The 12,878-nt window shown below is 47.1% G+C and overlaps 1 protein-coding gene across 3 annotated transcripts in view; it reads left to right on the top strand.

Annotated features, from left to right (window-relative positions):
- Nucleotides 1–1,607: 1,607 nt before the first annotated feature.
- Nucleotides 1,608–12,878, top strand: part of fnbp1l (formin binding protein 1-like) — a 28,250-nt gene continuing 16,979 nt past the window's right edge. For 2 of the 3 annotated variants that reach the window (XM_068725064.1, XM_068725063.1), the window contains exon 1: nucleotides 1,608–1,760. In XM_068725064.1, coding sequence (XP_068581165.1) covers nucleotides 1,737–1,760 — 24 coding nt within the window. In that variant the 5' untranslated portion in view covers nucleotides 1,608–1,736. The remainder of the gene's footprint in view (nucleotides 1,761–12,878) is intronic. The other variant, XM_068725065.1, reaches the window with a different exon arrangement.

Raw genomic sequence — 12,878 nt, forward strand, 5'->3', positions numbered from 1 at the left:
TCACCATCTGGTCCGCTGCTGCCTCTGCCAAGGACGAGGACAGACTGCAGCGTGTTAGTCGCTCTGCTGAGAGGGGGCTCTGCTGCAATCTGCCGTCCCTCCAGGACCTGTACGCCTCCAGGACCCTGAGGCGGGCAGCAGAGCTTGTGACCGACCCCCGACCCCCAACCCCTCCCATCCTGCACACGATCTTCTTGAGTCAATCTCCTCCACAAAACCTGCTTCTTCCAATCCACAGTTGGCCTCATCACCTCCCTTATTCTATCTATTCTAACCTTTGCACATCCTGCACACAATTGTAAATACTTACAATGGTATTTTTCCTATTTATATTGTGACTTTTTTGCAGTACTTTGCTTATATTTGTACATCCTCTTAATGAATGTGTTTATTGTAGCCGATGCACCAAATGTGGCTTTGTGTGAATCTATAAACCTGATCCTGTGACTTCTGCTGTAATGACACATCCTGGCCACTAGAGGGAACTGTTCATTCATCAATTAATAAGTAGGGGTTCTGTCCAAAGATTGCTTATTGTCGCAGTCAGAATTTAAAACATTTAAAACATTTAAAACACAGCTGCCCCACATCCCAGTGAAATGATGTGCTGCAGTGACACCACCAAGACAGTCTCGGTTTTATCAAAATGATATCGCTTCACATCAATGTCCATCTCAGCTATGGTGTGTTTCTCATGAGGGTCATTTTAATTTAATAAACATCAGAAGTAAACGGGACACTTTCTGTTCTGACCTAAAGTACGGTGAGACGTCGTGTCCTCTGGTTATTCTTGGAGAGGTGAGAAGCCGGTGATCAACTAATTCAATGACTAATTAATTAATACACGTTTGAATGATGAAAAGTAATACATCTTGAATCAAAGGCCTGTAAATAATGTGTTGTACATATTCTAAAGATACCATAGATCACAGACCAGCTGCTCTTTAAAGGTACTAATACACGTTTGTAGTTCTTTAGCCTTGACTGTGAATGAGTCTCATTTCAAACATCAAACAGCTCTCTCTCTCTCAATACAGCATCTCAAATACCTCTCTCACGTCACGGATCACGGAATAATTATGATGACATCATCAATCCTTAAACTGAATGATTTTACACACACCAGCACGTAGAAAGATACACTTTAAACTGCCTTGAAATTGTGCAAACGGAGTAAAATCAAATTGATTTAACTTGATGAATATGAAGATAATAAACTACCTCTTCCAGTTCATTTTCATTTATATTATTACTGAATTAACAATAGGCCTACTTAGATTAATAACAAATAAAATCACATGTAATTAATGTCTCGTTTGTTAACATGTTTATATCTTATATACTAGAGTTCTTTATGTGTTTGGTGTCTGCAATCTAACATCACATCACTATTAAAGAAAGATGGCAGCGTTCCCTCTATTTAAACTTTTCTTTATTTGTTGGTGTTTGAGTATTTTAAACACTTGTCCGGTCTGACCAATAACCACAGGGCCCCTGGTGAGGGCGGATAGAGAGCAGGAGGAGGAGGAGGAGGAGGAGGAGGAGGAGGAGGAGGAGGAGGAGGAGGAGGAGGAGGAGGAGGAGGAGGAGGAGGAGGAGGAGGAGGAGGAGGAGGAGGAGTGAGTGTTTGTCGGCAGATAGTCAGTCAGAAGGACCGGGAGTACCAGCGGCAGTTTGGGAGCGCCTGAGCGGGGAAATCTGTGTCCAATACGGGAGAAGTCAAGGGGGAATCCGCCATGAGTTGGGGAACGGAGCTCTGGGTACGTTTAACGTCTATTAAACCGTGTTTGTGAGGACCGGGCTGACTTGTTCGCGGTGTGTGTTCGTGCCCGGTCAACACACCGACTTGTCGGGAAGGTGCCGTGTTACCTTTTTAGCTTTGTGTGAAGGAGGCGAGCGGCTAACGGGAGCGCTAGCTGCCCGTCTGCGCTGCTAGCCGGCGGAGGCTAACGGCTGAAAGCTAATCCGCGGTGCATTTTAGCGGCGGTGACAGCGGGCGGAACAATGGGGGCGAGACCGCAGACAGACGGGCTCGACAGCGGGGTGCGGGGGTCCCGCTGCCTCCGCTCATCAACTTAAATCACATCTGAGCTCCCGAGCTGGGGGCTTTGTGTCGGACTGACAAGTTACGGAGTTGTGTGTGTGTGGAGGTTTCTTTTTGTGTTGGAGTGTCACACCCTGTTTTTGAAAGGAGAAGCCCGGCAGGGACCCCCGGCAGCAGGGTGGAGACCCCGGGTGGAGAGCCCGGTGCTGCTCGGTCTACTTAAAATGGACCTTAACTTCGGAGCCGTGGGTGTCTCTGACTCACTGACTCTGTGTCTTTGTGGCCAGAGATCCAGTCTTTTGTCTCAACTTCTACCTGATTAGAAGGAACGCATGAATCAGCAGAAACACACACCTCCTCCTCCCACCGTCTGCCCCGCTGGTACTCCAGTACCCGACGAGGGGCTCGATACGGGTCCGTCACACGAGACCGTGCTCCTTAAATCAGTCCCACACGAGCTGCTCTTTGTCACACATCAGTGAGAGGACAGGTCCTCTACACCAACCTGTCTCACGTTAGACTTCAGCATCACGTGGTTTACTTGTGCAAGCATGGAGGTAACATCTAGATATTTTGTATAGTGTGTGTGTGTGTGTGTGTGTGTGTGTGTGTGTGTGTGTGCGCGTGCGCGTGTGCATAAAGGGTGACCTCACTGGTTCTTATCTGCAGTTTAATATGTTCTCATGTGTAACTCCACCGCGCTGCTCCAGACAGGTCAGTGGTTCAGATGAAGATGGTGATGAACATCAGTGGTTAGTGGAGGTGTGAGGAGCTGTAGATGTGTGTTGGTCTGTTTGTAGAGGTGTGAATGTGGTTTCAGACTATTTATTTATGATAAAAAGATAAGATAAGTGTTGTATGTTTCAGTGGCATGAACATGTAAGATAGAAGTCTGGTCATATCAAGAAAACTGTCTCGACTCGTCCTCAGTAGAGCTGCAGCGTTCTCTATTGTCATTGTTCATTCACCTGTTTGTGTTTATGTTTCCATCATTGACATCTTTACAATTTCCAAAAAACTGTAAACCAAACGATCCATGCTTTGATCGACACATCAATTAATCAATTCTTCGTTTCAGTGAGATCAGAAATATTTCTCAAGGGTTGTTATTAATAGATCGTATGATTATGTTGTTTATTTCTGAAAGCTCAACAACACACAGTTTTTAAAAAGCAGAGGAAATTCAGGATTAAAGAAAATAAACAAAAAAGTTATAAAATTCAAAACTAATATAGAAACTCCACCAGCAGCAGTCCTGACGACGTATATCCAGGTACTTATTTCAGTTAAAGTGTGTAACGTTCAGAGAGTTAGATATTATTATTATTATTATTATTATTATTATTATTATTAGATATTGCTCTCTACTCTGTCAACCTGTTTCAGTGCATCTCATCGTCTCGTCATAATCCACACGACCCACTGATGAGATTACTGCGTCTGATGTCAGATTACACATGATTGGCTGCTTGATGTCAGATTACGGATTATTGTCCGTAAAGCCGCTGATTGGCTGTCTAACGTCACACACTATTCATATTCCACCGTCTCATTTCATAAAGACAGATGAGACATTATTGGCCGTCCAACAGCAGAGATTACAGTTGTCGGTTGAATACTGATATATTTGTATTAACGGCATCGTGTGAATAGAGAGCAACCGTCAAGGCAGCATCAGTGTTCAATGGAGCTTCATGCCTCTTGCGTTCGCCCTGCGTTCTGGCTCTAACCCAGGTCTCATGAGACGTCACAAAGCAAGCGAGGAACATCCTATTACCACGCTGGCTTCCTGCCCTCACACACACACACACACACACACACACACACACACACACACACACACACGGAGGAGGAGGAAGTGTTGGTCTGAAGTAAAGCTCTGTATGTGCGCCTCCTGCCAGGATGCTGCCACGCTGTGCTCCGGTCTGTCCTGGTTGAGGTGAGCCGGAGGCCGGCGGCTTGGAGCGGCCAAGTCTGACCGAAAGCACAGGAGGCCGACGGGCAGTCGTCTCTGCCGACCGGCCGAGCTCAAAAGACGAGGATCGGGGGACAAAGGGCCGCGAGACGGAGGACGGAGGACGGGCTTTAAACGGCTCACTGGACTCTTTTACTTTGAAGGCGGTCAGCTGTTAAACAGAGGAGACTTTAGACCAATTGTGGGAAGTCAGTGAGCAGGTTCTTTATCGCTCCTGGAGATTAAAGGGTCACATGTGCTCCTCGGCTGTCCTGAGGGAGGTGTTTTGGGAGTGTGGGGTCCCGGGGCTGTGTGGGAATCATGTCGTACTCGGAGCAGGAAGATTGTTTTTCATTGTGGGCATCAGGTGGCCGTTGTCCTGTGTGTGGTGTTTACAGATGCTACCTGTGTCTGTCTGCACGGCTCCTCAGTCTGGTGCTCAGTAGGTCACAGCCAGCGGGGATGAAGTCACGCTGAAGCTGAGAGCGCTGGCTGCTGTCTCCAGTCCAGACAAGCTCGTCAACACATTGTGTGGAAGAGGACACGCTGTGTGACAATGACCGCTGAAGCCCACGTTACTTTGGATACGCCCTGCCTGTGAGGGAGGACTGTCTCTCTTAATTAACTAAAATGTGCAAACGCACGTCGACAGGGAGGAAGGTGAGGATGGAGCGGGAGGAAGGAGGTGAGAGAGGGAGAGAGAGAGAGAGAGAGGGGGGAGGAGGCTTAATGAAGGGAGATGTTTTCATACGTGGGACGAGGCGGATTGATGAAGCTCCATGCACTGGGAGACTAGAAGACAGACGTGATGGATTTAATACAACGTTGATGAAGCCGGTGGAGGGTTGGCTGCTGCAGCAGTAACCAGAGACATCACAGTACAGCAGAATGAGATCACAGACATGCTGACTGTGGCTGCCTCCTTCCTCTTCCTCTTCTATTTCAGAATCTGTCTCCTCTGCTCCCCCCCCCCTCCCTCCCTCCCATCCCTCCACTGCTCCCCGTCCTCCCTCTGCATGTACTCACATCTGTATAGTCCATCCACCCAGCCAGCTGTTTGGCACTCCAGCTCTTCTCACATTCAGACCGCATCACATCTGTGTTCCTGTCAGACCCATGCAGTGACCCTGGATAAACCTGTGTTCTGTCGGTGGAAATAGTTTAACGCTTGTTATGAGACCCCCCCCCCCCCCCCCCTCTATCAGGGCTTATTGTGGTCATAAAGATAGATTATTATCATTGTTTCCAATGTTTAGCTTGTGTTGCAGCATCGATATTCATCATCGCTTCTTTCCAGGAAGTCTAAGCCGACTCACCAGAGACGGGTCGTCTCCATGCGGGGCTTTGGTGAGCGTTGCAGCTGAGAGGAGTCGCTCTGTTTGTTAGTCACTCACTTTATTAGCCAGAGGATCAAAATGCAGGCTTTTTGGACACGAGGGGGAAAATTGGAAGATGGCGGGAATGTTTTCTGGTTGAACTTTCCCTACATTTCCAACCCAGTCATTACACTAAGCCTCTGCTGGACGGCCGTCTGCTGTCAATCCACGCGACACGTGATGCAGACTTTATACCGTCGGCCCTGTTTATTCAGTGAGACGCAAAGAATGTACGGGGAGCTGTAGGAAGAGGCTTGGGCTGTGGCCATGCTGTTGATTATTATACCGGTTATTCTACGGTGTCTGTGTGAGACGACTGTTTGTGGCAGACCTGCGATAGCGAGACGTCCTCCAGCTGTCCTTTGGGTCCCGCTGTGTACTAAACACCTCAGCTGCACTGATGCTATCTGCTCCGTGGATGGACGTAAGCAGGGTGGCCAGGTCGGGCCCGAAAAACCAGCCCAACGGACAATAAAACCAGCCCAAAACCAGACCGAATACGCTGCTTTTTAAAGTCCAGCAGCACTGCCGAATGTTCTGTGATCTCCACAAAGTAACACCTTGATTAGGCAACTCTACGAACACAACAGCAGGTCAGTTGGTGACGTCTGTCAGACAAACACTCTGCACAGAGACACCATGAACGGTCTCCCTCTGGTCGGTGGTCCAGTTGCGTGTTCGGTGGTCTGGTCCTCGGTCTCTGCAGGACGCTACTTCCCTTAGCTACCAATGTTGGAGCTCGGAGGATAAATCAAGCTCCTCTTTGTTCCCTTTGTGTGTGTTTGCCATGTGACAACAAACCATTAGCTCGTCCTTATCCCTTGTTCGACTTGATAACTGCACCTCTCCCTTTCTCTCCATCCTTACGCCAACACTCTTCATCCTCCTCCTCCCCCTCGACAAGCCCCGCCTCTTCTCCCTCAGGGTCACGCTGAATCTTTTATACACGGTTTTCCCACAGGCCAAAGATACAGGAAGTGTTTTTATGTCACAGACCCTTAAATGTGATTCTCCCAGGGGCCACATCTGGGTTGAGAGGGACATGATAGGGGCCCCAGTGAAGCCATATAAATAGGATCATTTAAGCCCAATTAAATGATGGTGACCCCAGCAGTGAAGAGAGAGGTGAAGCTCTAAATGAAGCATGTAGAAATGATGATGTTTGAAGACATAATTCTAACTCGCTGTCCACTTATGGTCTCTGTGTGGACCTCTTCAATCGCATCGTCAGCAGTTTAGAGCTGCAGTTATTGTTGCCTTTATTTTTATTGGTTTATTCTTTAAAAAATGTCCCGGAGTGACTTCTTCAATTTATTTTAGTTTGACCAAAAGATATGAAAGATACAAAGTAGCCAGATAAAGTGTATCATTTCTGATTTATTGATGACGATAAAAATTATTGTTTACATTTGAAGTCCATCCCGTGTCTGTTTTAGTTTTAGCACTAGTTCAGTTTTCACTATAAATGAAAACTATCATTTTTAAAGAGTCCAGTGACTGCAGCAGCATGTCAGCCCCACATTGGGCCCTGGACCTCAGGGACCTCAGGGACCTCAGGGACCTCCAGGAGCCATCTCGAGGGTCCTCGTCGGTCTTCTCCTCCCCCCCTTTGTGCTGACGTAGCGGTTGGCTTTGTCTACAAAAAGCAGTTTGACGAGCGGCCTTATCAGCCAGCAGAATCTATTTGTGGAGCACTTTTCTGCTGTTGTGGTTCATAAGTCATATGTTTATGGGAAAACACTGGCAGTAATTCACCACAACGCACATACTGTACCATGCCACTGTGTGTGAAAGGATGTGTATATATACATATATATATATATATACATATGTATATATATGTATATATACATGGGATAAGAGCCCCGCCCCTTCTCCTCTCTGTCAGCCTGTTTGCATATTGAGGAAACAACTTTCATTCTAGCACCAGAGGAGCTTTCCCAGGCTGTTTATGTGGCCGATGAAGTTTCAGAGCCCAATAAAACTGCGCACACACACACACACACACACACACACACACACACACACACACATATTTCTGCTGAGCGAAGAAGGTTTTTCTGGTTCCCCAGGTAACCTCTCCATGAAGTACACGCTGTACCCGCTGGTCTCCACGGGTACCCCAGCCCATAATATGTCAGGTAGTCAGAGTGCAGAACAATGGATGTCACCAACACGGAGCAGCAGTTCAGTCTGACCACAGACACTTTGAACGGTAGAGGAGGAAGCGTGGAGCGTTTGTTATCTATATCTATATATATAGATATAGATATATATATGAGATGACGTCATATGAGATGACGGATTCACATTTCTACAGTACTTTGTGAACTCACGTCTTCTCTCTCTCGTCTTTCACAAACACCACTACAGTCTAGTCTAGACTTGCCACTGCTCATTTAAACCTAGCTCCTACTGGAGTAGGCAGTGGGTCCAGTCAGCCTGTAGGAGAACAGTTCCTACCTGCTCATTCATCTGCTGTATTGACCAGCATGGCCTCGTGTGAATGTCACTTACTGCCTGTACATGGAGGCCACTCACCGCTATGGCACCGTATGTGTCCAGACTGTTGACTGTTGTCTTTTGGACAATAGTTTTGTATATCTTAGTTTTTTCTTAATGCAATATGTGTCAGCCCCCTCAGGTGGAACCGCTGCATGAGACTACAGCAGCAGCAGTACAACACCGAGGTTGTGACTAGTGTGTGTTAGTCACATGATATGGAGTTAATGGTTAACCCTCTGGACACACATTAACAGAAGTGCACGGTGCTGGCCCGCTGCTGTTCTCTGCTTTCATGCAGACAGCAGAACGTTCTGTCAGCGGGTCACATGACGAGGTCGCTCATGTTCGGTCCCTCCCTGCAGGAAGTAATCGGGTCTTCCTGTGGTTCTGCGTGCTTCTTTTTGCCGTGGTGGAGACTTCTCTGAGGAAGATGTCTCCAATGAATGAGTTAATGCGTGAATGTCCGCTGTGCTGTGAACATTGTGGGGAATATTCCAGCTCACACACTGCTACTCTTATCTGACTCTTTGCAAGAACGGGAAGAAGCATGTTTCCTAAAATGTCAAACTGTTCCTTTTTTTAACCGGCACATCTCCGCCGGGCTCTGAGCACCCAGTGACTCTACCTGACATGCTGCGGCTGTGGTTGGTTAGTCACAGGGTCACTTTTATTTGGTCGCATAAATGATAGTTTTGTGATTGTCGTGCTGAACGGACTGAAGCCGGTGTGATGTGATCATTGGCTAAAAATAGAGCCGGCTGTCAGCAACCGAACCAAATATCAACCTACAGTCAACCACACTAACCAGCATGAACACACACACACACACACACACACACACACACACACACACACACACACACACACACACACAGAGCAGAGAGCCTCATGCTAAACCCTGGCTCTGATTAGGCCTCTTGTGTGTGTGTGTGTGTGTGTGTGTGTGTGTGTGTGTGTGTGTGTGTGTATACACACAGGCATGCACATGTGGTCTGGTGACACAGCTCAATGGATTGTTGAAGAGATACAGTGATCATCACATCCTGCTCTTTCATATTGGACACACACACAGGAAACGCCGTGGTTAATACTGTGGACGACCACTGACACTGATTGTGTGTGTGTGTGTGTGTGTGTGTGTGTGTGTGTGTGTGTGTGTGTGTGTGTGTGTGTGTGTGTGTGTGTGTGTGTGTGTGTGTGTGTGTGTGTGTGTGTGTGTGTGTGTGTGTGTAACCCAATATTACACGTGTTCTCCCAGGATGGCCAGAAGTGCAGTTAATGTATGCAGAATGAACATGATAGTATAACGACAGTCAGTCCTCTCAGCACATGATGGACGATGACATCGTCCTGAAACGTAGAATCGTCCTCGTTAATAGAACAGCGGTTCCTCTGTTTGCTCCTTCTGGATCAGATAGTGATGGAGGAGATCCGCTGGTCCACCTCCAGAGTCAGAGGGCTGACCCTGTTTAAGACTCCTGACTAATGGAGTCTGACCAAAGTGAAGCAGAGAACAAAGTACGCACCAGCATTCATTCAATGTTTAGATACCTCTTTACCAGTCAGGTCAAGCATTCACGTTTGAGACACGTTACGCTTTTAAACTGAAGCTGAAATTGATCGATAATCTTAATTGTTCACCATTAATGTTCAGTCTATTGACTCATGAATTGATTTGTGTTAGTTCATTCTGAATCCTGATTTCTAGACTGGATGTTCGGCTTCACTCAGACATCAGTCATCCGACTGCTCTGAACTCAGTTACTGTTCTGTAGACTTGAGAGGACTATCTGCATTTGAGTTGGTGGATTACCCAGTAGCGGTAAACGTCCTCATGGTCTCTGAAGAACTGATACGATCTGACTCCACCATGTCATCGTTTGATGCGTGTGGTGTTGTATGTAGGCGTGTTGTGTTTAAACGGTCATGTGTCGGTACCGTGGCTCCGTGTTGCTCATGTATCCAGTGCTCTGTTGGACTCAGTCATACCTGGATTGGATTGATTTCTGCCTATCATCCAATCGTGCGTCTCTCTCTCTCTCTCGCCTAACCGGTCTGTCCAGGTGTGTGTGTGTGTGTGTGTGTGTGTGTGTGTGTGTGTGTGTGTGTGTGTGTGTGAAGCAGAGCAGACAATAGAGGTGATCAGGTTGCTATGAAACCTGACTCGCTAGCCACAAACAGGAGTGCCCAGGTGTGTGTGTGTGTGTGTGTGTGTGTTGCAGCAGCAGCACAGTGTTTATTGTGGTGAAGGAGGTCAGATGATGGAGTCGTCCATGTTTATTATCAACACATGACACCACACACACACACACACACACACACACACACACACACACACACACACACACACACACACACACTGTGTGTCTCTCTTCTCTTCTGGTTCTTGGGTCGTTGTGCATTGGCTGACTTGTGACCATCACTGATTCATGGATCATAGAGATCAGCATTAGAACCTCCTGGTGACACAGGCTGTAGTTATGCAGACTAGATGTCAGTATATGAGGGCAGTGAGGCAGTTAGCAGTTAGCAGTGAGGCAGTTAGCTGTGAGGCAGCGTGAGCTGGATGACCTGCGGAGATAACGGGCCCACCGTGGTGCTTTAGTGGTCGGGTTAACGTTTGGCTCTGTGACGTCTCCTCGTGGGTTTAGTGTGTGTCCACTCACAGATGATCCATGAGCTGGAGAGATATTGAACCACAGCCAGAAATAATTTGGTGAAAATTGGTTTAAGCGGTGATCAGTCAATGGTTTGGTCTGTAAATCACAATTTCCTAAAAGCTCATTTATAAAAAGAGACGAATCCTGAAATGTAAGAAGCTGGAAAATGTTTGATGAAGACTTTAAAACTATAAATCAACTCATTAATAAACTAATGAATGAACTCATTAAAGGTCTAGAGTGACGTCCAGACCAGGAGATGGACCTCCTTCTCTGTTGCTTTCTGTTCTAGTCCGGCTACAAAGGGAACCATGGAGCGGACCTCTGTTGACGTGTTCATCCAACATCTGGCTTCAGTGTTGAAGTCCGTGTTCACGATGTTCAGCAGAACTCAGGACGTCTTTTCCTTGAGGGCTTTACAAAGCGTTGGTCTTTGCGTTGCGTTCGCTTGCACACAGTGAACACGGGTTCCTGTCGGGTCGCCTCCCGGGTGTTCCACTCGTCTTTCCACAGAGATTATACGAGAGGTTCAGTTCTGATCCAGTTGCTTAGCTTTGTTACACAGCTGTGAGCGAGGTGTAAATCAGAGCACTCAACGACACGCGGAAACAAAAGCTCCAGCTGTTACATGAGAGGAAGAAACGCCTCAGCTGGACCAGCTGACCCGACGTAAACAGACGTAGAGGAACCCGGTCTGACACACACACACACACACACACACACACACACACACACACACACACACACACCCAACACCAGCCCGGCTCAGTGTCACTGCACCGATCAATGTGAACGAGACAAAACACGGAGTCACAGAGTGAAGCTCACTGACTCAGAGCCGACTGATCCACGCGACTCACTCTCTGCACTATTTTAATAACGGCAATATGAATCACATTGTGTGTGTGTGTGTGTGTGTGTGTGTGTGTGTGTGGGGATAAACAACTCTTTTAAATCATGTTGTGTCAGTAACATTTGTAGAATAGGCTCTCAGCACTGAAGAGTCTTTTCACAGCATCATGAGAGGATTAACAAAGCTTCTCATGGATGCAGTCGTCTGTGGCTGTCTGCAGGAAGGACGACACAGTTCATCTGAATGTCATTGAGGCCCACTGCAGCGTTCAAGACGCAGGAGGCGGTTGTGAAGCGGTGAACACGTCGTGTTCTACTCACCTGTTTGGTGCAGATACCTGCAAACATCACACCGTCATCATTTCTGTTACGTCTCTCAATGGAAGTAAGAATCGCGATGTAAAGATGATCGTTCCCTCTAATATGGAAAATCATATCCCGATTGCAATGCAGGTCAGAAACACTGCGAGCTCAACACTTCCTGCCTCGGCTTCACGGCTTTTATTTTGAACCGTCAACATGAAACGTAGAGCGATAGAAGCAGAGGTCTGAAGCTGTGTTTGTACATTCTGACTGCAGTGAAGGACGGTGGAGAGCTTGTTCACTTTAAGCATTGATCAAACCTCCAACACACAGACCTGATAAGGGCTTCTGGGTAATCAGAGTCTCAGTACAGCCTCCAGCACACGGCTGCAGAGCGGTGAGCAGCAGCAGTCAGCAGTCTGTCTGTTTTGCCCTTAGATGGAAATTGGAGAGTTTTCAGCACAACAACCTTTTTTTAGCAACAAATCCAAGTCCACTGAACGCCAGGTGATCTGAGCATGTGTGTGAGAACTGTTTACCAAACGGAGACATCCAGACCGTGAATATGGAAAAGATATGAAAGGTTTGCACACTAATGCTCCCGTAAACATACATTTATATTCCAGCGTGAAGCTCACTCGAGGTCGTACACACGGAGGTATGGAGTGTGTGTTCACCTCTACCGTTAACAGTTTCTGAATTCATCATTTTGATTCACATTCCTCCGATATTGAGATTCAGATGAACGTGACGTGTCACTCGGCTTAATGTCTCCTGAACAAAACACATCGACTGCATCCGCTTGAAATTCCTGTTTTTCATTTACGTAACACAGCGGAGTGTCACGAAACATCATGTCGAAAGTAACAGTTTGATCTGTTGAAGTCAGGTTACTGTGTACATTGTAACACTTTGTTTAATCAAATGTAAATGTTTAACATGCAGACGAAGACCAAGCTAGTGTTCAACACACACACACACACACACACACACACACACACACACACACACACACACGCACTTTTGTTGTCCTGTTCTAGTTTCCTCTTGTTCTTACCTCCTCTTTCATAATGCCACTCTGCTCCTCCCTCACACACACACACACACACACACACACACACACACACACACACACACACACACACACACACACACACACACACATTGTTGTCTCCTCCCCCCCA

This window comes from Cebidichthys violaceus, unplaced genomic scaffold (genome assembly GCF_023349555.1).
Source record: "Cebidichthys violaceus isolate CVI_PGR_0920_01 unplaced genomic scaffold, fCebVio1.0.p SCAF_33, whole genome shotgun sequence".
Classification (NCBI taxonomy): Eukaryota; Metazoa; Chordata; class Actinopteri; order Perciformes; family Stichaeidae; genus Cebidichthys; species Cebidichthys violaceus.